The sequence below is a fragment of the Caretta caretta genome, chromosome 5 (assembly GCF_965140235.1).
Source record: "Caretta caretta isolate rCarCar2 chromosome 5, rCarCar1.hap1, whole genome shotgun sequence".
Taxonomy (NCBI): domain Eukaryota; kingdom Metazoa; phylum Chordata; order Testudines; family Cheloniidae; genus Caretta; species Caretta caretta.
Window position 1 is genome coordinate 12,946,501 of NC_134210.1, and position 27,023 is coordinate 12,973,523.

A 27,023-nucleotide genomic window follows, 5' to 3' on the forward strand; every position below is an offset into this window, starting at 1 on the left:
TGGCCCCTCCCTCTCCCCCAAATATACTTACCTTCTGGCAGAGACGGTCAGCCCAAAAGGGGGGTTTTCAGAAAGCCGTGGGAGTGGAAAACAGGACACTGGAATGAGAACTTTATTGCAGCCTCAATTCTAGCAGTATATACGTTATATGACATTTGCTTATGATAAGAGGCTTCACAGACTACATTGCAGCAAAAATTGTGTTAGCTATATCATCAACCTCTCTCTCTCACACACACACATGCAGATAAGATCGATTATAGCTGGTTAAAAATTTTCTGTCCAACTGTTTTTCCAATGGAAAATGGCTATTTGACTAAACAGAAATTTCTGCAAAAAACTGTTGGTTTTTTTTTTTTGTCAAAAATGTTTTAATTTTTGTGGAAAAAAAATCACCTGGGAAAAGGATTGTTTTCAGCAACTGAAAACCAACATTTTTCAAATCTTGTCCAAAAAAAATTCATTTTTCTATGAAAACCCCCAAAATATTCAAAATTTTTTTTTCCAAAAAAGAAATATTCCCAGCCAACTCTCATACATATATGCGTTATGCAGAACGGTTCCTTCAGCAGGCTCACCCCGCACTTTATATACTGCGCTACGGTGGTCACTATTAAAGAGTCGCCATTCACCAACAATTACCACTGACACACCTGTTTGTTATTACTACATTTTGATATCATGGTAGCACATAAAGGCCTTGAATGAGGATGCGGATGCCAGCATGATGGCTGCTGTACTAACATGCATAAAGATGGCTATGCTATGGATGGCTTACAGTCAAAGGGTACGTCTACACTTGCAATCCTGAAATGCTACTGCTGCGCATGGAAATATACCCAATCTTTAATCTAGTTAGCTCAACCGCATGGGCATCACCATGGGCTAGCTGCATGAGTAGTTACCCAGGGTCCAGGCGGGCTTGCCCAGCCAGCCTGCAGATTCACGACTCTGGTGCCCAAGGTGGCTCGGGTACATCTGCTCAAACTGCAGTCACAGCCTGGGATTACAGTAAGGATGTACTCTAAAAGGCACAAACGGACGACGGGTTGGGGATAGGGAATAAAATACAAGCTAATGAACATGGTGGTGACAGGCCGTTTTGTTGCTGTTGGCTTTTGCTGCTTTGAACTGAGAGTAGCAGGGAGGTAACAGCAGGACCCTAGGTATCTAATTACATGGCCTCCATTACCGTGGCATATGAACACCTCACGATCTTTTTTTAAAGCAAAGTTACAATGAACCATTAACATACAACATTGCCCACTACTTATTCAGGGTGAGGCTAATAGTCAAAGAGCTTGGTTAAAGATTCTGGCTTGCCAGCTTCTCCTCTGAGCATACCAAAAAATGCATTTATCCTCACACGCCCGTGTGGTAGGGCAGGGCTGGAATCCCTTTTCGACAGATGAGGAACGAAGGCATAGAGAGAATAAGTGATGTGTCCTAGGTCACGCAAAATGGGTGGCAGAGAAGGGACTTGAAACCAGGTCTCCGAAGTGCTTAGCCAATGCCCTAACCACTCGGGGAGTTACCAGTAGTAAGGGAGAGAGAAAAGACAGGAATGAGGACAGCGATAGTCACAGCTGGTCACAGGACCAGCCATGACAGCTGGCCGGGTTTTGTAGGCACCACAATAGAGTGGAGTTTTAATGGGGGGCTGTGGAGGAGGATGACCTAGTGGCTGTACAGATATTCATTGGGGAATTTTCCCCTTGCAAAATGGCAACATAGAAGAAAGCAGGGAGTTGTTTGAAGAAGCCAGGTGAGGAATAAAGGCTGGGAATGTTGGCAGAGTTGCGGTGGGGAAAGGGGTCAACATTGCAATATGTTACTCTTTCAGGCCTGATTTCCTGTGGTTGTTTCCTTATCTACATAGCAAGAACTAGCTGCAGGATCTGATGCTGCAGTGTGGAAACCATGGGGATATTTTGGCTTAATGGTGACCATCGCGCAGGATACATTGAATTCCAATTTGGGGATCAATCCTGCATCCATTGGAGGCAGTGGGAAAACTCCCTGACATCCACGGAAGTGGGAATAGGCTTTAAAAACTGCAGCAAGGAGTTCAATCTTGAGGTCTCAACCTGACCACCCTCCTACCGTTCCCATAGTGCTAAATGGGACAAGGCCTTTATATGGAAAAGGCCTGGGACAACCTAATAAGACTGTGTCTAAAGTCCTATCCAAAACAGGTTAGAAATACCGGCCTCTGGTTTAGAAGCTCCTTTTGGTGAGCGATGGCTACTGTCACTTTAAATGACTCACCACCCGAGGAGGCCGTTCCCGGTGATGGTGCAGATGGAGTCCTTGTCTTTTGGCAAGCAAGAAAGCAGGAGTCAGTGAGCTGCAGAACTGCCACAAGAGAAATTTAGTATTTTATTTTATTTTTTTAAAACCTTTTCAGTTGTCTGAACTGTTTTGAGGTACTCGTTCTTCATCTTCAGCTGATGTCATTTACCTTTCAGTGTTGCCCTGGAATTGCTGTGGATTCATTATCAAAGACGGTCAAATTAATAAGGACTCAGGAAATCTTGAGTTCAATACCAGGCTCTGCCACAGACTTCGTGTGTCACCCTGCGCAGGTCACTTCAATCTAGTCTGTGCCTTGGTTCCCCATCTGTAAAATGGGGCTAGTTCTTCCCTGTTTGGAGGCTAAAATCCATTGATGATTGCTAGATGGTCAGATACTATGGTGATAAGAGCCATGTAAGTAATTACATAGATACCCTTGATTTAATTAATGTGTTTCACAACAGCTTGAACTCCGTTTTGGGATGCATAGAATTTACTTTCAGTAACTCTGAAACCCTAATTCCTCCAAGCCCCACACTGCACCTTCCTCTTTGGTAATTACCCTCCATAACATTCACTTTGACTGACCGCAATAACCTACCATTTGTAACTGCTGTGACTAGAATGGTGGTTATGTTGGGTTTCAGTATTAAGCAGTCAATTAAATCTAAAGTACAGTGCGTGTTTGCTAGACTCATGGGCCGGAGAGCAGATTAGATCTCCTTTACTTCTGCATCACTGCCCTCGCCCAGCAAACAAAATTCTAGGCAATCTGCCCACAGTGCATTCACTCTCATCACTGCGTTACAGCAGGAGCCACAACAAAAGGCCCCTGCAGTGAGAGAGCTGCCCCCTGACCTCAAGATACCTACTGGATCTCATTTCCTTCCTCACCTGACTCTATAAAGGGATAGAAAGAATAAGGAAAGGAAGCCTGTCCATCAGGTGGGGAAAGAAGCGCACACACATTTTGGGAGTGGGACAGAGGAAGCAAAATAAATGCTTTTTCGCACCTCACTGGAGAATCCTCCCCCTGGCGTGGAGGTCCTGGTTCTGGGGACACACAGAAGGCAGACTAGATGCTGCCTGTATTTTGTTTCTGTGTAATATACTAGCTAGTAAGTACACAGTTCTCTGCTCTAAGCAGATTGCCAGATCTACTCAGATATGTGATTATGTAACCATCCAGTGACAATGCCATCGCAAGCCCGTCCTTTGGCTCAGATCGTTTTTGGAGCATAAGATCCAAGTTCTACTCCTAGGTGCACAATTTAAATGATGTCTAATATCCACACATTGCCGTGGCTTTGTCTCAACCGACAGTGGAAGACTCTGGATGCTGATGTCAGATGCACTGTGTAGTTTAATAGCAAAAAATAGGCAGTCTGTAGTTCAACAACATGCAGTTAATATTGTACTTGGCTTTGTTTATTGGGGGAGGGGGGAGTTCTAATTAGAATACAAGCTGCATTTTGTTCCTATTAAAATAATAGTGTCAGAAATTTGAGATGGAAATTAGCCACTAGGGTCACATTATCCTTAACCCATCCTAGTACAGGATTGTTCCTTAACAGGACAAACTGGATCTTGAAAAATACTTCTTTGCTCTGACTGTGTCTTCCCCACTTACACGCTGATCCCTCAAGCTGTTCTGCAGGGGGAAAGGGCTCCACGGGTGTTAGTGTTAAATAAAATACATTTAAAGGGGGGAACATACATTTTCAGATTATTTCTAGGACATATAATACAGTAGTTACTACGGACTCTGTTTGTTGCAACAATCAACACGTACCACATGTACACTCCCACTGCCTCCCTCTTTCTTATACACACACATTTTACAATTGTTTGTTGGGTAGATGGGCAACATTAAATCATTCAGCTTGGCGAGTCACAAAATGTCCACGAATCTATCTTCTCCTAAGACATGCAAAATATACAGAGTTGGGAGCAGTGTGAGATCAGGACCAGGTCTCAGGTCATAGAAGGCTCGATTCCTGGCTTTGCAATGGACTCCCTGCGCAAACTTGTGAAGTACATGGAGTTCTGCAGATAAAAACATTGTACATAAGTATTATGCTTCAGTTTTTCTCCTGCGCTGCATTATCACAGGTTACTGCAACTCTTAAATTAGCACTAGTAATCAAAGTACCAAAGGACATGAAGAGGAGAAATTCTTAAATTGCCTATACACCAATGCCTATACAGGCTGAGTAACAAACAAGAGGAATTGGAATTGCTCATTTATGAGCATAAATTCAATCTAATTGGTATTACTGAAACCTGGTGGGATGATTTGCACTATTGGAATGTTAAAAATCAACGGTTATAACCTAGTCGGGAAGGATCAAGTGGGCCAAAGGGGACAGGGAGTGGCACTTTGTGTCAAAAATGGCATTACCGAGTCACTGATAACTCAGAAGAAAATGATCTTGAATGCGTAAGGATAAATGTCCTAACAGATAAAACACAAGATGGGGTGTTAGTTGGGGGTCTGCTATAGGCCACCAAATCACACTGAGAACAGGATGACCAATTTATTTGAGCATAAGCTTTCGTGAGCTACAGCTCACTTCATCGGATGCATAATTAAAGTTTAATTTATTTATGCATCTGATGAAGTGGGCTGTAGCTCACGAAAGCTTATGCTCAAATAAATTGGTTAGTCTCTAAGGTGCCACAAGTACTCCTTTTCTTTTTGCGGATACAGACTAACACGTTTGCTACTCTGAAACCTGAGAACAGGATGGCCATCTTCTCATACACCTATCTATATGGCGTAGGAAAACCACCTGCATGAGCATGGGGAACTTCAATCTGAGGGACAAATGTTGGAAGTCTCATGCTGTCAGTATTAAAACATCCTTGGAATTTCTAAACATTGCTGATGACAATCTCCTGCCACATACGCACACACAAAAGTTTCAGAGTAGCAGCTGTGTTAGTCTATCCGCAAAAAGAACAGGAGGACTTGCGGCACCTTAGAGACTAACCAATTTATTAGAGCAAAAAGAAAAGGAGTACTTGTGGCACCTTAGAGACTAACCAATTTATTTGAGCATGAGCTTTCGTGAGCTACAGCTCATGCTCAAATAAATTGGTTAGTCTCTAAGGTGCCACAAGTACTCCTTTTCTTTTTGCGAATACAGACTAACACGGCTGTTCCTCTGAAACCAATTTATTAGAGCATAAGCTTTCGTGAGCTACAGCCCACTTCATCGGATGCTCAGGAAAGCTCATGCTCAAATAAATTGGTTAGTCTCTAAGGTGCCACAAGTCCTCCTTTTCTTTTTGCGAATACAGACTAACACGGCTGCTACTCTGAAACCTGTCATTATGCAAGGCACTGAATTTAGCCGTATGGAGTGGAAATCTATCAACTTCATGAAAAAACACGTAGGCATGCATCCGATGAAGTGAGCTGTAGCTCACAAAAGCTTATGCTCAAATAAATTGGTTAGTCTCTAAAGGTGCCACAAGTACACAAAAAAGTTTTGCTGCCAACATGGGGAAATTCTTTGTTAGACCTTGTCCTGACATAGAAAGAAGAGCTGAATTACAACTTAATGGTAACTTAAGTTCAAGTGGTCATGACTGGGGGGGATATGATAGAGGTCTATAAAATCATGCCTGGTGTGGAGAAAGTAAATAAGGAAGTGCTATTTACTCCTTTTCATAACACAAGAACTAGGGGTCACCAAATGAAATTAATAGGCAGCAGGTTTAAAACAAACAAAAGGAAGCATCTTTTCACACTATGCACAGTCAACCTGTGGAACTCCTTGCCAGAGGATGTCATGAAGGCCAAGGCTATAGCAGGGTTCAAAAAAAGAAAAAGAACTAGATAAGTTTATGGAGGATAGGTCCATCAATGGCTATGAGCCAGGATGGGCAGGGATGGTGTCCCTAGCCTCTGTTTGCCAGAAGCTGGGAATGGGTGACAGGGGATGGATCACTTGATGATTACCTGTTCTTTTCATTCCCTCTGGGGCACCTGGCGTTGGCCACTGTCGGAAGATAGGATACTGGGCTAGATGGACCTTTGGTCTGACTCAGTATGGCCATTCTTATGTTACTATATCACATTTATAAACCTGCAAGCAGAATTTCAAGTCCAGATCAGTAATATATATATTTTGTGATTTAATAGGGCCAATTTCAAAAAGCTGAAAACAATTATGAGCCAGATCAGCTGGGAGGAAGAATTTAATCAGAAAAATGTGAATGATAATTGGCAATTATTTAAGAACACCTTAATAGATGACAAAACCCACAAATATTACAATTGAGGAACAAGGCTGTGCTGGTTAAAAAACTGACCTGATTTAGAGGGGAAGTGAAGGCAGTTATAAAAAATTTTAAAAAATAGATTAATGGAAGAAAGGGAAAGTTGATAAAGTATAAATCAGAAGTTAGGAATTGTATAATTGTATAATATTGATAAGGAAAGCAAAGGGACACAAGGAGAAATCTATGGCCACCAAAGTTAAGTACAATAAGGAATTTTTTTAAAAATATACTAACAACAAGAATCCTGACAAAGTATTGGTCCGTTACTCAATGGAAATGATAGAATTATCAATAATAATAAGGAAGAAGAGACAAAAGTGTTCACTATATATTTTTGTTCTGAAATTGATGGGAAAACAGCTGATATAGTCTGATCACATGGTGGTAACTCTCCTCCCATTCCACTAGTATCTCTGGAGGACGTTAAATAGAAGTTACTAATGTTAGATATTTTTAAATCAGCAGGTCCAGATAATTTGCATCCCAAATTTTTAAAAGAGCTGGCTGGACAGTTAGTATTTGACTTTCAATAAGTCTTGGAGCACTGGGGAAGCTCCAGAAGACTGGAAGAAAGCGAATGATGTGCCTAATTTTAAAAAGCGGTAAACGGGATAAGATCAGTCAGCCTGACATCAATCCTGGACAATATAATGGTGGGCTTCTATGGGGCTCAATGAATAGAGAATTAAAAGAATTAAAGGAAGGAAATGTAATTAATACAAATCAATTTGGGTTTATGGAAAATAGATCCTATCAAACTAATTTGATTGCTTTTTAATGAGATTACATGTTTAGTTGATAAGGGTAATATTGATGACATAACCTGAAAGGCATTTGACTTGCCACACAACATTTTGATTAAAAACCTAGAATGATATAACATTAAAATGGCATACACTAAATGAATTAAAAACTGGCTAACTGATAGGTCTCAAACTGTAATTGTAAATGGTGAATTATCATCAAGTAGGTGTGTTTCTAGTGGGGCCCTGAAGAGATCAGTTCTTGGCCCTACACTATTTAACATTTTTATCAGTGACCTGGAAGAAAAGAAAATCATCACAGGTAACATTTCAGATGACACAAAAATTGGGCGAGTGGTAAATAATGAAGAGGACAGATCACTGATTCAGAGCTATCTGGATTGCTTGGTAAATGGCACTCAAGTAAACAACATGTGTTTTAATAAGGTTAAATGTAAAAGTATTCATCTGGAAACAAAGAAGGTAGGCCATATTATAGGAGGGGGGACTTTATCCTGGGAATCAGTGACTCTGGAAAAGATTTGGAGGTTGTGGTGGATAATCAGCTGAACATGAGCTCCCTGTGTCATACTGCGGCCAAAAACGCCAATATGCTCCTTTGATGCACAGACAAGGGAACATCAAGTAGGAGGAGAGAGGTTATTTTACCTATACATTTGACACTTCTGGAATTCTGTGTCCAGTTCTGGTGCCCAAAGTTCAAGAAGGATGTTGATAAACTGAGGAGGGTTTAGAGAAGAGCCATGGGAATGACCGGAAATCACGTCTTATAGACTCAACAAGCTCAATCTATTTATCTTAAAGAGGTTAAGGGGTGACTTGGATTACAGTCTATCAGTATCTACATGGGGAACAAATATTGAATAATGAGGCTCTTCAATCTAGCAGAGAAAGGTCGAACATGATCCAATGGCTGGAAGTTGAAGCTAGACAAATTCAGACCGAAAATAAGGTATAAATTTTTCAGTGAGAGCAATTAACCATTGGAACAATATACCACAGGTCATAGTGGATTCTCCATCACTGGCAATTTTTAAATCAAGATAGGATGTTTTTCTAAAAGATCTGTGTGACATTACATCCCATATTCTTCACTGAAATATGCTTAGGCTATGCATATGGCAAAACTAAGACGTATTTTATGTAAGATGGGTCATGTGAGTTATCATTGGAAAGGTTATGATTTACTGAATGTGATTATCCTATTTGTATGCATGTATCATTTCTGTATCTGAAGTTAGTAATACGAACTATGTATCAGTTACAAAAGAGCTTGCACCTGGGGAATGCCCACCAGACAGTAGGCAACCAGCTTGGATGGGCTATTAGGAAGGACAATACGTCTTTGAAGATGCTAATCTCCCTCTTTCTTGATGCATCCGATGAAGTGAGCTGTAGCTCACGAAAGCTCATGTTCAAATAAATTGGTTAGTCTCTAAGGTGCCACAAGTACTCCTCCTCTTTCTTGAGAAGTTTCCTGGGATGCTGCTTTAACACTGCAGGGTCAGGTGATCATGTCACCTTGTACTGGACATCGTTTTGGACTTCTGGTATTTTTCCACTGGAAGGGGGTGGGGGTCAAACTGGGAAACAAAGGATTCCTGCCATAAGCAAATTCTATTTAAGGCTGGGGAATGAGTTAATCTTGGCTCTTCTCCACTGCCTCCCCACCCAAGAAGGAAGACAGCTGAAAACACCTGAAGAAACAAAAGAAACTAAGATTGCGGGGTGGGGGGAGGGGGTGGCGTGGGCAGGGTCAGGGGCTGAACCCAGGCAAGAAAGGTCAACCTGTAAAGGGAAAACCTGGAGATTTAAACTGCAAGCAGTGCAGTTTACCTTCAAGAAACTGTGCAACCTGCATAAAACAATATTTAGGGTAAGAAATTACTATTTGTAACCAATTTCTTTAACATATTAAGCCTAGTTTGTGTGATTGTTTTATTTGCTCAGTAATCTGCTTTAATCTGTTTGCTATCCCTTATAATCACTTAAAATCTACCTTTTGTAGTTTTTTGTTTATTCTAAAACCCTAGTTTGTGCTATTCATAACTGGAGGGGGTGCAAAGCTGTGCATATCTTCCTCCACATTGAGGGAGGGAGCGAATTCCATGAGCTTATACTGTATAGATCTCTATAGAGCGCAAGACAATATAATTTTGGGTTTACACTCCAGAGGATGTGTGCACCTGAGTGCTGGGCAATTCACTGAGCTGAGTCTTCCCACACAGAGCTGGTTGCAGAGACTGTGCGATTCTACAGCTGGGTGTGTTCCTACCTGTAAGACAGGATGAGGGAGCCCAGGCTGGTGGTACAGGTGGGCTCAGTGGGACCCCAATACATCAGGTGGCACCCTGGAAGAGGGGTCCAACCTGTCACAATCTGCTCTATGAATTCTATGGCCTGTGCTATACAGGAGGTCAGACTAGATGGTCCCAAAGAGTCCAAGGCCAGAAGGGATCAATGAATTTGCCTTTCCAGTCTTCATTTTCTTAACAGAAATTAGGTTGTAGTCCAGCAGACCATTCAATTTATTGCAATGGACACAGTTCAAGTTTTCCAAAAGCCACAAATATAGGGATCAGAAGTGCACAAAATTAACTTCAAACAGCTTTTATTTCCAAAATTGTAATAAATATTACCATGAAGAAAAAGCAACATTCTTGCCATTCTCCTCCTGGGCCTCTTAGGACCTCTGCCAATCATATAACATGCTAGTGCAACGGGCACACAAGGAATAGAGTCAGGAAAGGCAACTAACCTAACTTGAAGACTTCAAACACCCAGACGATACCGTCATCTCCCAAGTGTGGGATAATACGGCTGTTTCTTGTGGCTCAATGGAATTATTGGGACCTTTACCAGGAGCTACTTGATTTTCCTTTTTTTTTAATTTCATCTGGTCTTTGCAGGCCTAGTACATTATAAATTCACCATCTGTAAAAACTCAAGTGCTGACACAATGGTTTTAAAACCTGCATGTCATATATATATATATATATATATATATATATATATATATATATATATATATATATATATATATATATATATATATATATATATATATCTCTAGAATAGTCCTGTGTTTTCACATTTTTTACACAACTGATGCATAACATTACTTCTACTAAAGCGCTAAAACCAGTGCCTTAAGCCTAAATGAAAAAAGCAGTAGAATTTATTTTTCCAGTTGCAAAGTTCTCAAATGGGTCTGTTAAAAACATGCAGAGTGATGGTTGGCTGATGCACAAAACAAAGGACATAGCAAATATAGGCTGGTATACAGAGAACAAAACTACAAGACCAATTGGAGAATAGGTGTTGTCTGAAGTCTCAACTGACATGGTTTACATAATTTGGCAAGAAGAGAAAGGGAAATCACAAAACAAGTGAGTCATTCAGTAACTGGTTTGTTCTCTAACACTAAAACTATATTTAAGTGCAATACTGGAGAATGTGCTGATGATCAATTATGGAAGAGGTTGTAGGTAGAACTTTTCCTTTATTGGTGACCAGAGCTAAGTGTTTTAAAATGTGAGCGTGTCCTAAACATAAAGGCACTGAGTAATAGCTGGAAAAAAGATATCATGGTTCCTTTGCAAAAATCCTGAGGTATTCACAGACCATGGCTACAGAACTTTAAGGCCATCTGGAACACATCAGATCCTACAGCGGCAAATAAAATGGCCATAGAGCCATATAAACACAGCTGGGAAGACCTGTTCTCTGCTTTCTTATTACATGTTCCTTTCATTAATGCTCTCAAAGAAGGCAACAAAGATTATGATAATTAAACTGACAAATTTACAGGCCCACGGTTCACACCTTGGTAACAGAATTTTAAGAAGGAATCCCCAAATTCAACACAGAGTAGGTCACTTCTCATAGTGTCATCTCCAATATCAAGATACCCAACTAGTGAGGAAGGAAAGTCACAATAGTCTCCATGCTGGTCAATTCAGTCATAAAACAACCAGTCTCCTTCAGCAGCACTGAGGAACTGGTGAGCTAACATGAATACCATTGGCTATTTTCCCTTCTACATCTAGAAACTCAGTTCTTGACTTTATCTGTCTTTATAATAGAAGCAACATGGACATGAATGGTTCATTCTAGCAAACAACATGGAATCAGATTCAGTAACTTCTGGAACTTGGGAAAAATCTCAAGTGCTTAGTTTAAACTTCAGCTACTGCTTAGAGGGGTGGAAAGAAACGTAAAAGTCACATTCAACTGCAGAGGTCTGTGCGATTTTTAAAGAGACACTATATTCATGGATATAGTGAGTTTCCAAGTTTCAGAATAGGTAGGTTGATAACTTTTAGAGGTGCAATGGTTAAACAGTGGTTCAAAACTCTGCTTACACGCAATCCTGACATTTGGATTGGCCCAAGCAATGAAGTCTCAGAAGAAGAAAAAGGCACAAAGCAAAAAAACAACTGCTGTATACAAGACAAGGACAAGCTACATCCTGTCAAAGGATTCACATATCTATTCTCAATTACCCTTTTAGACTGTACTATACACGGGAAGCCATTCAAGTGTTTCCACCAGATAGAAATTGAGTGACTCCACTTAAAGCAGTAAGTTAAGAACTTAACAAAAAACCCCAAGAGGTGAAAACATGCCCGTGGACATTTCCCACCCAGGCTCCCCCTTTGATATAAAGTACAACTCTCCAAGTGAAAATTACTTGTGCAATAACAACTTTGAACGTAAACTGGAGAAAGCCAAAACTGTAAAAAGGTTTCTGGTGATCTCAGTGCTTGCTATCGTATCATGTCCAAGTAATGCACTTCTGGGTACAGAGTGTTCACAAGGAGAGCCAAGAGATTATTTCCATCTTGAAGACAATGATCTGGGTGCTTGATAAACTGGGATGCCTGGGAGAGCTGTTCCTGATACTCCATATATTGTTTGTTTGATGCCATAGATTCAAGGATATTCAGTGCCTACAAATACAGGAAAAAAATTAAAGTTAGCTAAGTATATTCTGTCCCTATTTTCTGCAGTTATAATTCACGGGCCAGATCATTAGCTGGTGTAAACAAATGTGATTCCATTTACTGCAATGGATCTATATTGATTTACACTACTTGAGAATCTGACCCCGCATCTACCTAGTGGTTTTATACAAATATTTGTATAACAAGCTCCCATGATCGTGTAATATTCAACATGCACATTTTGTATAGTACAGTATCAGCAGATTAGATTCACACTACATATGCCAATGTTGTTCTCTCTCTATGGGGGATAGGAACAAATACCCTGTCTTAAGTTTCACTGTGGTTCTTTAATAGGCATTCCATTTATATTTACATCAGGCACTAAAGAGTTAACCTTTGGGGAAAAACACATCAAATACAGCTCATAGTACTCTTGCAATTCACTTCACAATGTTCTTATCAGTTCCCATGATTTCCATGTAAGTATATATATTGTTTCTGCCCAACATTGTCAGGATAAAAATAATGTTAAAAAGAAATCCCTAACCTAAGTTAGCAATAACACCAGTGATTAATTAAAGCTGGAAGAATTCTGAATGGGATGGAGGGATAGCTCAGTGGTTTGAGCATTGCCCTGCTAAACCCAAGGTTGCAAGTTCAATCCTTGAGGGGGCCATTTAGGGATCTGGGGCAAAAATTGAGGATTGGTCCGCAGGGGGTTGGACTAGATGAGCTCCTGAGGTCCCTTCCAGCCCTGAGATACTATGATTCTAACCTCATTTACTTTTCACTCATACCAAAGAAGGAAAAGAGAATAGTCAGCTTCGCTTTCATTTCTGGTTAATTCCGCTGTCAGCTTCTCATGCACTAGCATTGCTGCGATGTGCGGGTTGCAAACACTCTGCAGGGGGATGTTTTTCTGTTGTCTGAGTCATTTAAAGGTTTGTATTCACAAAACTTAAAATGTTGGGCTAAACATAGCCTGAATAAAATCCTTTAAAGAGAATATATTAAAGTGAAGGCTGACATTTTTTTATCTCTTCTACCGCTGTTGCTGGGTCCCAATGTTCCTGAACTCAGCTATCGTGGACATGAAAAAGTTGCACTGATTTACCCAAAGAAACAATTTTAAGCCAGTTAAGTTAAATTGGTACAAAAGGCTTCACAGACACTCTTGTTTGGATTTAAACCAGTCTTATTTAGCTTAGACAATTAGGAATCAGTTAAACTGAAATAAGCCCCTCTTAAATAGAAATATGAGAGAGAGACCACACAGAGGTATGCACTAGTTTAAATCAATTTAAAAATCACACTTTTAATTAAGCCAGTGAATCTTGTCTATACAGACAAGACCTCAGAAGAACTTAACCCTTTCCTGTCTGCTTTTTATTGACACCTTTTGTATTCTGAAGATATTGGAAAGGTTTATTTTTGATCCAAAGTTTAAGAAACACACAAAATACTGGAAATCGATGTTCCATTGATAAAAGTGTTCACTCCTCTCCTTCGCCTCACTGCCAAAGAGTATATTTTCCAGTTCCTTCTGTTATCTAGTTTCCATTATTTCTTACTCAGTGTATTGAACTTACTATTTCACTGAAAGCGGTGTGTTTTAAGATTTCTAATGTGACAAAATATTCCTGCCAAACAACATGGGTAGCTGTGCAACCAGCTTTGCCTATACAACTCCCTGCCCTCGCCTAGATCACCTCAAGTATCTTAGTCTTGCTCTCTCAAATACATGCTAGCAGTCTTGCCAAGTTATATCCAATAGTGCAGTAGTCTGTGATACAAACAAATGTGCCTCAAGTTACAAGGATACGATCAACTAATTGTGTTTGAAATTCAGAATTTAGACCCAGATATAAAGAGGGGGAAAGCATTGAGGGCCAAATTAGGACGGACATTTCGCTCTCACTGATATCAGGCATTTCAGAGAAGGTAGGCTTAATATACATTGTTTGTAACGATTCCCATGAGCCTCACACTGCAACTTGATTAGCCAATACAGAGACAGAGGATGCTCAGTGAAATCAATGGCTGGCACACTACCTGCTGGGCTTTCTGTGAGAGCTGCAATTCTGAACCAGGCTTCAGACGGATTTGATTCTCCTGAGGAATCTGCACTGACAGGAAGGCTGACATACTGCGGGCAACCACCCGGAACCTTAAATGTCAAGAGGAAGAGAGAAATTGATGTAAAATGTAGATGTTACTGAGCATTAGGATTAGACATGTCAAAAATATCACCCTATTATTTCTTGCACTAAACCAGGTGAGCGATCTTTCTACTTTTTTTTTTTTAATGCAATGCACCTCTTAGAATCATAGAATCATAGAATATCAGGGTTGGAAGGGACCCCAGAAGGTCATCTAGTCCAACCCCCTGCTCAAAGCAGGACCAATTCCCAGTTAAATCATCCCAGCCAGGGCTTTGTCAAGCCTGACCTTAAAAACCTCTAAGGAAGGAGATTCTACCACCTCCCTAGGTAACGCATTCCAGTGTTTCACCACCCTCTTAGTGAAAAAGTTTTTCCTAATATCCAATCTAAACCTCCCCCACTGCAACTTGAGACCATTACTCCTCGTTCTGTCATCTGATACCATTGAGAACAGTCTAGAGCCATCCTCTTTGGAACCCCCTTTCAGGTAGTTGAAAGCAGCTATCAAATCCCCCCTCATTCTTCTCTTCTGCAGGCTAAACAATCCCAGCTCCCTCAGCCTCTCCTCATAACTCATGTGTTCCAGTCCCCTAATCATTTTTGTTGCCCTTCGCTGGACTCTCTCCAATTTATCCACATCCTTCTTGAAGTGTGGGGCCCAAAACTGGACACAGTACTCCAGATGAGGCCTCACCAATGTTGAATAGAGGGGAACGATCACGTCCCTCGATCTGCTCGCTATGCCCCTACTTATCTTGCAGTATAATATAAATTAACAAATAAACTGGAGATCTCGTTGGTCCCTAATTATATCCTCAGATCACCCCAAAGCACTTTTTTTAATTCTTTGTACTTACATCTTTTGTGCATTTTCAGATGTTTATTACTGGAATCCAAAGGTGAAATCCTGGCCCCACTCAGCTTAATGGGAGCTTTGCCATTGGTAAGGTTAAGATTCTGTCACTTGCATTTTTAGTAAAGGTCAGGGACAGGGCACGGGCAATAAACAATATATTCATGGAAGCCTGTGACCTGTCCCTGACTTTTCACTAAAAAATACCCTAAGGGAAGACTAATAGTCAGAGTGATGCTGGGATTGATCTCCGGCAGCCACTCCAGCCCACGGCCGCTCCAGTCCCAGTGGGGCGGCCCCGGGGTTGACCACCACTGCTCCAGCAGCAGTGGGGCTGACCCAACCCCTGCTGCTGCTCCAGTGGCCCCGGGGCTGACAGCTTCTCCAGCCCTGCCCTGGAAGTAGTCATGGAGGTCCCGAAAAGTCACAGAATCCATGACCTCTGTGACAGAATTGTATTCTTAGCCTTTGGTTTCCATGGGGGTAGGATTTCACCCAAAAGAAACTACTCGCATTCTTAAAGTTATGCTCATGCTCAAGTGCTTTGCTGGATCCGGGCCAAACTAGAAACAAATATTTCTGGTTTGGATTAGTTTCCCTTTCATTTTTCAGTTGAATTCCTTTTTCTTCTCTTATTACCAAGCTTCCTATCCATCTCTTCAGGAAGGAAACTGCATAACACGCAAAGTTTGGTGTTTCTTTGAACCACTCTCACATGTTTTCCAACAAATACAGGATAATATAGGACAGGCAGAGCGGAACATGAATATACACATGCTGGTAATGTAAGACATGCAAGACAGTTGACTGCTAGAGACAAGGTAAAAGAAAGCCAGGCAAGTATTCTCTTTGATAGATCTCTCTGCAAACGTAACTAGAAATGGCACCAAACCAGAACTCCCAACTTCCCCTCTCTCCAGCACAAATTATGGGAAAGTTTACATTCAGATCTTAATGCAATCCCAAACCCCATTGCTTCTCTATAATGGGCCAAAACAAGACGACCCCCAAACCTTCAGGAACTTTGGATTCCTAACCCAACTTCAGAGCTTAGTTCCATCCATTCATAAAGTGCATAGGAGTTGAGCAAGTATTTTCAAAATACGTGCCTTCTCAATCAGAGCACTCCTTCCTAAATTCTTACCTGGGTGACAAAGGAGATTTCTTGCCTAGACCAATAACACCCAATATTCCAGACATCAGTCTCTCCTCAGCCAGCTGATTCTGCCTGCCCTGTATTGAGAGCAATATCCGGATGACTGATTCAATCAGGACGGCATCATTCTGCTCCGTTTGGAGTAAGGATAACTGCAGGGCTTTATGCCACCAAAGAAACAGCTTTGCCTCTTCCTTCACTGAGCTTTTGGTAGATGAAAGAACAATGCTTAGAAACTGATCTTCCTTCTATTCCAACATCTCTTAAGCCTGTGGTACTGCGAAGTGTCCCTGTGCCCACCAGCCCAGTGAGGTGTTTAGTTGACAAGTTTGTGAAGGACATTTAGATACACTAGTCTTTATGCTGGAATAACTCCAGTGAAATATGAGCTTGATGTAGAAGTTAAAGGGGGAGGTTCAAAGGCCTGTATTATGGAGGAGGTCAAACTAGACTATCACAATGACTCCTTCTGCCCTTAAATTTATTAATAAATGGTATAAAATCTGGTGTAACGGACTGGGGAGTCAGGCCCATTGTTCTTTGATCTGGGCTTTGTTTACAGGTATTTGATTCTCTGAGAAGCAGTAGATTTTGTGTTTTAACCATGATTTTAAAACTTTCCACTTCATTGTATAGCAGTGGAAACATTGAAGGCTTCTGCTGAGCAAGGCACACAGCACAAGTTCCTCTGTGGATATTTTTAAAGATTGTTTTAAAACCAAACGGTCTGAAGTCACACCCAAGGTTAATGAACTCAGATATTCCACAGAAAGCATCAGCACAAGATATCTGCAACAGGCAGTGCTCCAATAACGTCTACCCAGTCCTTCTACCACCAAAAACCCTGCAGCAATCTTGGGGCAAGCTTTTAGCATTGGAGAAGGTACCAAAACAGCCTTTTTCAGATTGCTGTCTCTCCCCACTTTGGCAATCAAGTGAATAGAGCTGGAGGGTACTACAGTCATCAGACAGCCAAGAGATCTGAATTGCAAACAGGAGAGCATACATTTTCCTAACAAGACTTTTTAATCAAGAAAATTTTGCCCTTATTGCCACTGAAACGTAGAGGCATTTACCAGCCAATAGATTTGCGACATTCTGGATAGAACTGTTGATCAGCATGTAATACTTGCTAGTGCATTATACACCAGCACTATTTGTATTTTAATAAACAGCACTTACAGTACACCATAGCACTTTACAGCTTCAAAGCTCTTTACAAACAACAGTCAATTCTCTTCCTGTTCAGGTTTAATCTATGTTTTACAGGGATGCAGGGACATGAAGACCTCCACTTTCAAAAAGTGCCCACCAATACTGGGTGCCCAGTTGGAAATACTCGGGCCTGAATTTTTTCCCCCAAAGTTCCCGTATTAGCTTCAGGACCTTATAAAAAAAAATCAGGCCCCAAGCATCTCACATTGAACACTGAGGGCAGGTCTTCACTACCCACCGGATCGGCAGGTAGTGATCGATTTATCGCGTCTTGTCTAGACGCGATAAATCGATCCCCGAACGTGCGCCCCGTCCACTCCAGAACTCCAGCTTGCGAGAGGCGGAAGCGGAGTCGATGGGGGAGTGGCAGCGATCGACTCGCCGCCGTCCTCACGGCCAGGTAAGTCGACCTAAGATATGTTGACTTCAGCTACGCTATTCGCATAACTGAAGTTGCGTATCTTAGGTTGACCCACACCCCAGTGTAGACCAGGGCTGAGAATGTAACATATTCTAAATTAGTGGACATCTGAAAATGTAGGCCAAGATGACTTGCTCAAGAAACAGTGGCAGAGCTGGAATTAGAAAGCCTGGAATATAGAACTATACCAGAAAGAATGACTGTACTGAATCAAACTTTAAATACCTTGGATACACTTGCTCTAGCCATTTGCCAAGAGTTAGCAGCATTTTCATTTCATTGGTCAGAGTCTGCTCAGTGTTTAAACGCTGCAGCATGTAGACATAGAGGGTCAGGTAGCTTCCCAAGGATAAACATTCCTGCAGAAATTCTTCCATTGTGAGTTCAGGAACTTGAAGGGAGGCAAGTATAGGGCCCCAGCCTAAATCCTGGTTGAGAGGAAATTCTTAAAACAAAGGGAGAGAAGAGAATACAGAAAGGACAGAACGTTAAAACAGTTTTAGGACAAGGTAAAGCGTTTGACCTAACCTGCTTGTTTATGTTCCTTTCAATTAAGTAATTCATACTTTGGCAGCTATTTTCCAAATCATCAGTTTGTCAGAGAATCATGGAGGTTAAAGATGGAAAAGACCTATTAGGTTATCTCATCCATCTCCATACAACCAAGTACATTTGCTGGTGTTACAGCAGTATTAATTTTATAAGTCCCAGTGATAGGACTTCAAACACTTCCCTTGGGCAGGCTAAAATCTTACAGAATTGACTGGGGCAGAAATAGATATATAGTTCCATAGAAATCACTCCAAAAACCTACACAATTTGAGAGAGAACATGATCCTCTCTACATGGCTTCTTATAACCATCCCACAGAATTCTACCAAACATCATAAAATTTGTATTAAATTTTACATGACTGTTTTTAAAATCTATCCTTTTCTATTAAATTCTGTATGACTTTTCCATAACAGGATGGACTAGAATACATAGGAAGAGTCATTTAATTCCCCTCAGCTAGAAAGAGAGAGTAGCCATCAGGTAAATCCAGACAGTATCAGAAAGTGATGTGTGGATGGAAACAACTCTAAGAAATCATTACATTAAGACTGTAAAATATACAACCAAAGAAATTCAAAAATAAGCAACAACACTGTCCATAACCTACTTGACTGTGTATTACTGCAGATACCTACACGGAGCACAGTAAGTAACATCAACAACGTACTTCAGGAAAGAAGGTCTGATTATGAAATTAAAACCAAGTTAAAGCTATTACTAAGTAGCCTGAGGTTATAAGGAGCTTTAACCTAGCAATTATTAGTGGACATTTCAAGGGTGATCTTTAATGTTAGCTCAGAACTTGGCATAAGTGACAGAATGAGAGGTTCTCTCTTACCTTCATTAAAGTAAGCTGTAATACAAGCTTCCGTAGTCTCCGCCATATGTCTGACCGAGGCCATGCTCTGGCATGCTGCTGTTAACAGGGGCATCACTAGCAAGCCATGCACTTTGGTGTTGATCCAGTTTTGTAAGATACCCCGTAGCGACTCTGCTGTTGTGATGCTAGCATTATTCATCATCATCAGCGCTTCTGAAAAGAGACTACTGAGGGCCATATGACGCGTTTGCATATCCATGTCTGAAAGTCAAAGAAAAAAATATCAGTAAGAATAAGTCAGGTGTGAAAATAAAATGAAAGAAGGAAGGAGGGATGGTCCTGTGTTTAAGGCACTGGACTGGGACTCAGGAGATCTGGGTTCAATTCTTGCCACTGCAATAGCCTTCCTGTATGACCTTGAACAAGCCACTTATTCACTGTGTGCCTCAGTTCTACAGCTATAAAAAGGAGATGATAATCCTTCCTAAGAATCCACTTTGTCTTGCCGAATTAGACATTTCAGGCTAGGCTCTACAACTATATACTTGTACAGTACCTCACTCTAACAGAGTCCTGATCTCAGTTGGGGCCTCTACGTGCTACTATTATTTAAGGGGGAGGAGGGGCGGACATTTACTGGGCTACCACTCAACCCAACTTGGTTATAAAATAAAGTTAATGAACACCTTACAGCCGTTTGATCACTTCAAATATGACCAGAGGAGTCCTAGAGATTTTAGCAGTCCCACGGCATTTCCCAAAATACTAGATTATCCAGATAATCTTGCCAATCTAAGCAGCTGAACCCCTTGCTTCATATTCAGACCCTGAATCTCTTTTCATAATGCCTATTCTATTTCATAGGGACCCTTTAAACAGCAACCACTTAAAACAATTTTCTTTAAAGCAATTTAAACATGTAATTATAATGCTTAGTTCTTATAATCCTTATATAAAGATGGCACTTTTCACAATTTAATTCAACAACTTACATTACTAAATGGAAATTAAGTATTTTAATACTATTTTTATAAACTGAATAACTAACTCATTAATCTTCACAGCCCGCTGCAAGGAAGTATTACTGTCACCATAGTTCAAATGGCGAAATGGAGGCTAAGAAGTTAAATGACTTTGCCAAGGCCACAGCCACTTAGACCCGGCTGTAAAAATTTTTACCAGACACCTAATGAACCAAATGATGACCAAAAAAAGAGAGAATTCCATATGAGCAAGGCCCTGGGGCAATGCTCTTGTGAGAAGTCTGGCCTTCCCTACCCCAGCTGCTGTGAAGTGGGAATGTGCTGTCATTGGATGCTGCTAAGGGAGCTGCACCTTTCCCCCAGCCCCCCTCCAGCCAGCTTCTAACTAGCAAGTGTCTGACAAAGCTGATACATGACAACATGCTGTTCAGCTGCTAAAAGGAGGGCTCTTCCACCACCCGTTCCAAATCGCCTACACCCAAGGACCTTCTTTCGTTTGGCTGATGAGCGTGAGAGGGAATTCTCTCCCCTTCAGCTGTGTGAGAGCGCATACGTGTTCTTCAAAACCAAGATACTTTCCAAGGGACATTCATTACATGGTCAATAAATCCTCAGAGGTCCAATGCCCATCTCAGAAATATTGCATGTATTGTAAATGCATGAAATAGTTCAAAAATTATCTGTATCTGTAACTAGCCTAACTCTATAAATAATATGTTTTGACAACTGTAAAAAACATGACATTTCCTTCAAACCAACCTGGAGGGTTAAAGATGACAATATCGTCTAAGAGCTTTGACATTTCTTGTTCCAATACCGAAAGAGTTATTTTTCCATTTTGTTCCAGGGTGATGAGAAACTGAACCACCTGGTGAATGTATGCTTGGCATTTTAGTGTTGCATCCTATTAAAATTTAAAAGAGTTGGCACACTTAGCTCTATTCTCATGGACCAGATGACCACATGACTCATCAAAACCTCAACAAGACAACTAGAAGATGATCAAGAACAGTCCAGAGGAACTGCCAGTCATACTTACAAGATGTACATGACTATCGGAAGAAGCACCAAAGCCTGCAGAAACTTTTAAGAGTTTCACTATCTGTTCAGCTGCAGAATCCTTGGCTAAGATGATGGAAGGAGGATAGTGGCTGCTAAAGTAGCTGATGATGCTTTGATAAGATGCAATGCGCACAAGTTGCCACGGAAGAGAGCAGGTCTGTCCAAGAAGGTTAATCAATGGCGATTCCTGAAGTTAAAAAAAACCAAATTACTTTTTAAATTCCTTTCTATGAACACTCACAATACTAAATATTGGAAACTAATGGAGAGATCAATCCACAATGTTTAGATTAGAGATGCAGAGTGTAATAAAAAATCCACCGAACAGCTGACTGCTAGCAGTGTGGCTTTAATAGTTCATTGTACTAAAATAATACTCATTGTATTTGTACGTACTATTGTATTACAGTGGCATCTGAAAGCCCCAACCAAAATTAGCAGGCCAATGTGTTGGCACAATAACATGAACAGAGCTTCAATCTAAACACATAGGAAACTGTAAGAGGGCAAATGGACCAACAGAGACATGACCTGACTTCCCTAAGGTCACACCAGTCAGATAACATATGTCAGTGACAGAGGCGGGAACAGAACCCAGGTGTCCCATCATTTGGTCTCTCACACACACACACACTCTCTCTCTCTCTCTCAACTTCTTCCCTCCTCCCACCTATGAAATTCCAAAAACGTTCCACTCCAAGAAAGCTGCAGCCACAAAGATTCTCCTAATACAATGGAACTTTCCAAAGTTAGTTCATTGCGAATTTACTTATAAATCAGAATGATTGAATATTCCTAGGTTTCTCAATTGCAGTTAACTCAGTACAATCTAATACCCTAATGACCTGGAAATAACCCAAATGAAATCAGATGGACAAGAATGTTACAATTATAATTTTAATACAGATCTAACAATTCAGACATGTTGGGTCCATTTTAGGACACTCTCAGGAACAAAGGACTCAAATCAGAACTTGTCATTCAGGTAAAGAAGTCACACGAAAGTTCTAAGGGGAGAAAATAGTTCAGATGCTAATGAACCTTACTCTAATGGGTTTTACACTGAGTCCCCTGGAGGTGGGAGGAAAAGCTTTTTGGGGGTGTCACACATTATACACAAGTGTATCTCAATCCATGAAAGGATCTTCCCGCTTATCTAAACTGGTTAAGCGACAGGGAACGAAGGGTAGGAATAAATGGTAAATTTTCAAAATGGAGAGGGGTAACCAGCGGTGTTCCCCAAGGGTCAGTCCTAGGACCAATCCTATTCAACTTATTCATAAATGATCTGGAGAAAGGGGTAAACAGCGAGGTGGCAAAGTTTGCAGACGATACTAAACTGCTCAAGATAGTTAAGACCAAAGCAGACTGTGAAGAACTTCAAAAAGATCTCACAAAACTAAGTGACTGGGCAACAAAATGGCAAATGAAATTTAATGTGGATAAACGTAAAGTAATGCACATTGGAAAAAATAACCCCAACTCTACATACAATAAGATGGGGGCTAAATTAGCTACAACTACTCAGGAGCAAGATCTTGGAGTCATAGTGGATAGTTCTCTGACGACAGGTGGAATAAGCTCAGCCAGAGGCAGCTGGTTACAAAAATATTCAGATGGTGCTGCAATCTCTGCCCAATGAGGAGCCACAGCCAATGTCAAGCTGGCACAGAGACGAATCAGGCCTCGGGAACGCTGTATCACCCTGACCTGTTGCTATAGTTACATAGCCTCTCCATGTGTATGTTCAGAAGGGAAGGGAGAGTTTTATGGTAAGAAATAAATGTTTGCAGAAGCAGCTATACGGAGAAGGCTATACATAATATTCCAGGAAATGTAAAGAATGCTGATGACTGATTCAATTTGCTTATGTCATGCTATAAAAGTACAGAATCAGAGTGTATCTGGGTTTAAACAGGATGCTGATTGTTTTATGCTCCTTGGCAATTATGTCTGGGTTCCTGCACCACAGGTTTAGGTCTTTGCTTAATACTGTTCTCCAGTTTTGAACAGCCCTAGGCTGACCAGGGATAGATGCAGATGTGGGCAGCAGCAGTTCAAGCTAATTGTACTTAAAAATCATACAGGAAAATGAAAAGAGCTCCTATAGATTTTTACATGGGGGAGAAGGGCAGCCTCTCTAGGAAGAGCCTTCCATGGCTATTAGGGAAGGATCACCTGGAGGAGTGAGATAAAGAATCAGTGGTGGGGACAGGTATGTTTAGGGGGAGGGATAGCTCAGTGGTTTGAGCATTGGCCTGCTAAACCCAACTTGTGAGTTCAATCCTTGAGGGGGCCATTTAGGGATCTGGGGCAAAAATTGGGGATTGGTCCTGCTTTGAGCAGGGGGTTGGACTAGATGATCTCCTGAGGTCCCTTCCAACCCTGATAGTCTGAGTTTATTTGGTTTTTTACAACCCCTAAAAGGTCACTGGAGGCTCAGTTGCAGCTAGATCACTGCTTCTTACAACCACTTCCTATGCCAGGACAACTTCCCCTTAAGCAATACACAAAACATTACTATGCTTTCAAATCTCTTAGCTGTACTCCAGGGAGGGCTGTTTATTACATTTAGGAGTAGCACATGTCTGTTAATCATTCCCTGCTTGAGAAAATACAGCAGCCTGCTTCCTTGTAGAGGGCTGACTCCTCATTAGAAAGGCCTGGAACCAGATATATCTATCTGGATTCATCTAACATGTCTCCCCTCTCCCCCAAGCTCTGGATGCATTTACATTAAAAAACTGTAAAATTCAATTCACAGAGAGGTTATCATGCCACATGCAACACAGTATAGAAGTCCAGTCTGAATTAAACTGAAACAACATAGCTAAGGGTATTTTCAGTCCTTATTCTCACAGAAAGGCCCTAACCAGTGAAATGCTCTTATTTACAGGGGCCATGGGGAGCAGGGTGAAGCAATAATTTTATTTAATACACCAGGGTAAGTCAGGCTCTTCACATGAAGATGTCCCACTGTTGGCACTGGAAAGCTACCTCAAAAGAGAGAAGTGATCCAGTGGTTAGGGCACTGGGCTGGGACTTGGGTAACCTGGCTACAAGTCCCTGTTCCACTAAACACTTCCTATGTGATCTTTGTGCCTCAGTTGCCCATCTGTAAAATGGGCATAATAGCACTTCCCTGCGTTTTGAAAGGACATTATGCTAAAGGGAACCATATATATGTTAAAAGAAAAGGAGGACTTGGGGCACCTTAGAGACTAACAAATTTATTTGAGCATAAGCTTTCGTGATCTACAGCTCACTTCATCCGATGCATTCCATATATATCTGTTGTGACAGTGACAGACCAGATGCCGGCTCAGGTCAGAGCCAGGTTAATTCGCTTGTGTATTAGCATAGATCAAAGTGATTGTTAAATGTATGAATGTATTTGGTGTTTAAACATAATGAAAATGAATGGATCGTTACTTGCATAGTTTTCAATCATTTGTGTTCTGTTATAATGTAATAGCAAACATTTACATAACATATACACCTGTAACTAAGGCCATGTGAAAAGCAAATGAAGAGCTTTATCATCAGAAAAAAGACTAATTTCAAAGCACATGGTCAGTGTGTGTGATGGCCTGAGGTCAAATAGACTCAAAATGCATTCCTCACTGCCCATCAACTTGGAGTCGGCAAAGGGCACCGAGCGGCAGGAGAGCACGCGGCAAGACCATCAACCATGGTAGGACATGACTCTGGAACACAGCACAAGTTCACTGGTATTCAGAAATACTTCAGTTCCTACACCACAACAGGCAGAAGGAATTATGTAATAGCTACATATGCAAGCATTGCCATGATCATCTTATATTTCAAGCAAAAGCCTAAAAAACAAACTCCAGCAGTGACGGAAAAATAGTGGTTGTTGGCATGTGTGTTAGTGTTGGACCTCATATTGCAAAGGAAACAGGAGTTGATGTACTATTATGTACAATTCAACAAAACAAAACATCAAAGGAAAAGCCCACATTGGGTAGCATCACTGTAAGCTTGCTGTCTGTGAGAAGAAGCTGTAAGTCTGGATTCAAGGAAAGCTCCTTCATCTCTGGACTGTTTGGACTCTTACAGGGAAGTGTACCAGATGCAAAAGTAGAGATCCCTAGAAGTCACCTGGGTACCCTGAAGAGACTTTTGGGAAACTGGCAGTTTATTACATCATTGCTACCATTTGGAATTACTCAATGTACTTATATTTTACCTGTTTTAACCTTTTAATAACTCTCATTTCCTTTTCTTAGCTAATAAAACTGTACTTAGTTTACTATAGAAATTGGCTACCAGCATTGTCTTTGGTGTAAGATCTAGAGTACCAATTGATCTGGACTGTCCCTTGGGACTGGGAGCAACCTGATGTGGTGTGATTTTTGGTCTGAGTGAACTTTTATCACAAAGTTCAGTTTGTCTCAGTGGCAAGACAGACTGGACAGTCTGAATGGACTGTCTGTGACTCCATGGAAAGACTAGTGTAGTAATCCAAGAGTTCCCATTTGTCAGTGGGTTGTGGTGAAATCTAATTATAGAAAACACCAGCAGTTTGGGCTGTCTGTCCTCTTTTTTGACAGTTTACCCTGAGACAGGCACTCACAGCTGAGAGCCACTCCAGACAGCGTGACATACATATCTAAGATAGACAGACCCAATGGATCCAGGTTTGGACATAGTTCATGGAATTTCTTTTACCAGTGTGCTGCAGCTCAGGCAGGCCTTAGATATGGTACACTTGCTTGCCTGATAATGGCAAACAACATAGAGATTAATGGATGCAAGGTATATTTCTGTAAACCTGACGGACCACTCTGTCAACAGCCTATCAGACACATTGACTGGCCTCAACCATTAATATAGTGGCTTCTAATTGCCATCTCCACATATGTCATCTGCATAGGTCCCCGTAAGCACACAGAAATCTTAGCATACTAAGCTTTGTTTACGTTTGTGACAAACCCAAGGCAATCTGATCCATCTCTGAACCTTTTCAAAATTACCTCTTTGCTTATAAGCTGCTCCTCCTTTGCCAACAGGACTACCATATAGAGCAAGCAGACAATCATGTGGTGTGTTTCAGGATGGGGCTTGGGATTCCAGGCATCAGACAGGACGCTGACCCAGTTTACATCACATAAAACAGAACCCAAGAAAATGAAACAACTCTTTGGGCTGCCTCTTTCAACCTAGGAGAAAAGAGACAGGCACCTTTATTTATTTAGATTTAAATAACTAAAAAGACACTGTCCATAGCTTTAGGCACCCTAGCATCATTAATAAAGCAATTCAATCTCCGCAGCTTTAAATAATCCATTCAACAGGACCTCAAATCAGCCAGTCATCTACTAGAATTCCCTTCTACCCCTTCATCATAAAGGAAGCATAACCTTCAGCCCTCCCAAAACCCCAGTCAAAGAAATGTCTTTCGCAGTAGACTAAATTCAGACCATTTCAAATGCAGGGGCAATATTCAGGCTATTGTGGACTTTCAGTTGAAAAAC

At 41.1% G+C, this 27,023-nt stretch overlaps 1 protein-coding gene and 1 pseudogene across 5 annotated transcripts in view; one reads left to right on the forward strand and one right to left on the reverse strand.

Moving 5' to 3' along the window:
- Positions 1 to 10,509: 10,509 nt before the first annotated feature.
- Positions 10,510 to 27,023, reverse strand: part of EPG5 (ectopic P-granules 5 autophagy tethering factor) — an 83,238-nt gene continuing 66,724 nt past the window's right edge. For 4 of the 5 annotated variants that reach the window (XM_048849598.2, XM_048849597.2, XM_048849602.2 and 1 more), the window contains 8 exons: positions 26,523 to 26,708; positions 21,503 to 21,712; positions 21,223 to 21,367; positions 19,499 to 19,741; positions 18,331 to 18,550; positions 16,458 to 16,673; positions 14,351 to 14,465; positions 10,510 to 12,301 (listed from right to left, as the gene is read on the reverse strand). In XM_048849598.2, coding sequence (XP_048705555.2) covers positions 12,119 to 12,301; positions 14,351 to 14,465; positions 16,458 to 16,673; positions 18,331 to 18,550; positions 19,499 to 19,741; positions 21,223 to 21,367; positions 21,503 to 21,712; positions 26,523 to 26,708 — 1,518 coding nt within the window. In that variant the 3' untranslated portion in view covers positions 10,510 to 12,118. Of the gene's footprint in view, positions 12,302 to 14,350; positions 14,466 to 16,457; positions 16,674 to 18,330; positions 18,551 to 19,498; positions 19,742 to 21,222; positions 21,368 to 21,502; positions 21,713 to 26,522; positions 26,709 to 27,023 lie in introns of those variants that run through there. The other variant, XM_048849600.2, reaches the window with a different exon arrangement.
- LOC125636477 (ATP synthase F(0) complex subunit k, mitochondrial pseudogene) lies at positions 25,199 to 25,482 on the forward strand (annotated as a pseudogene).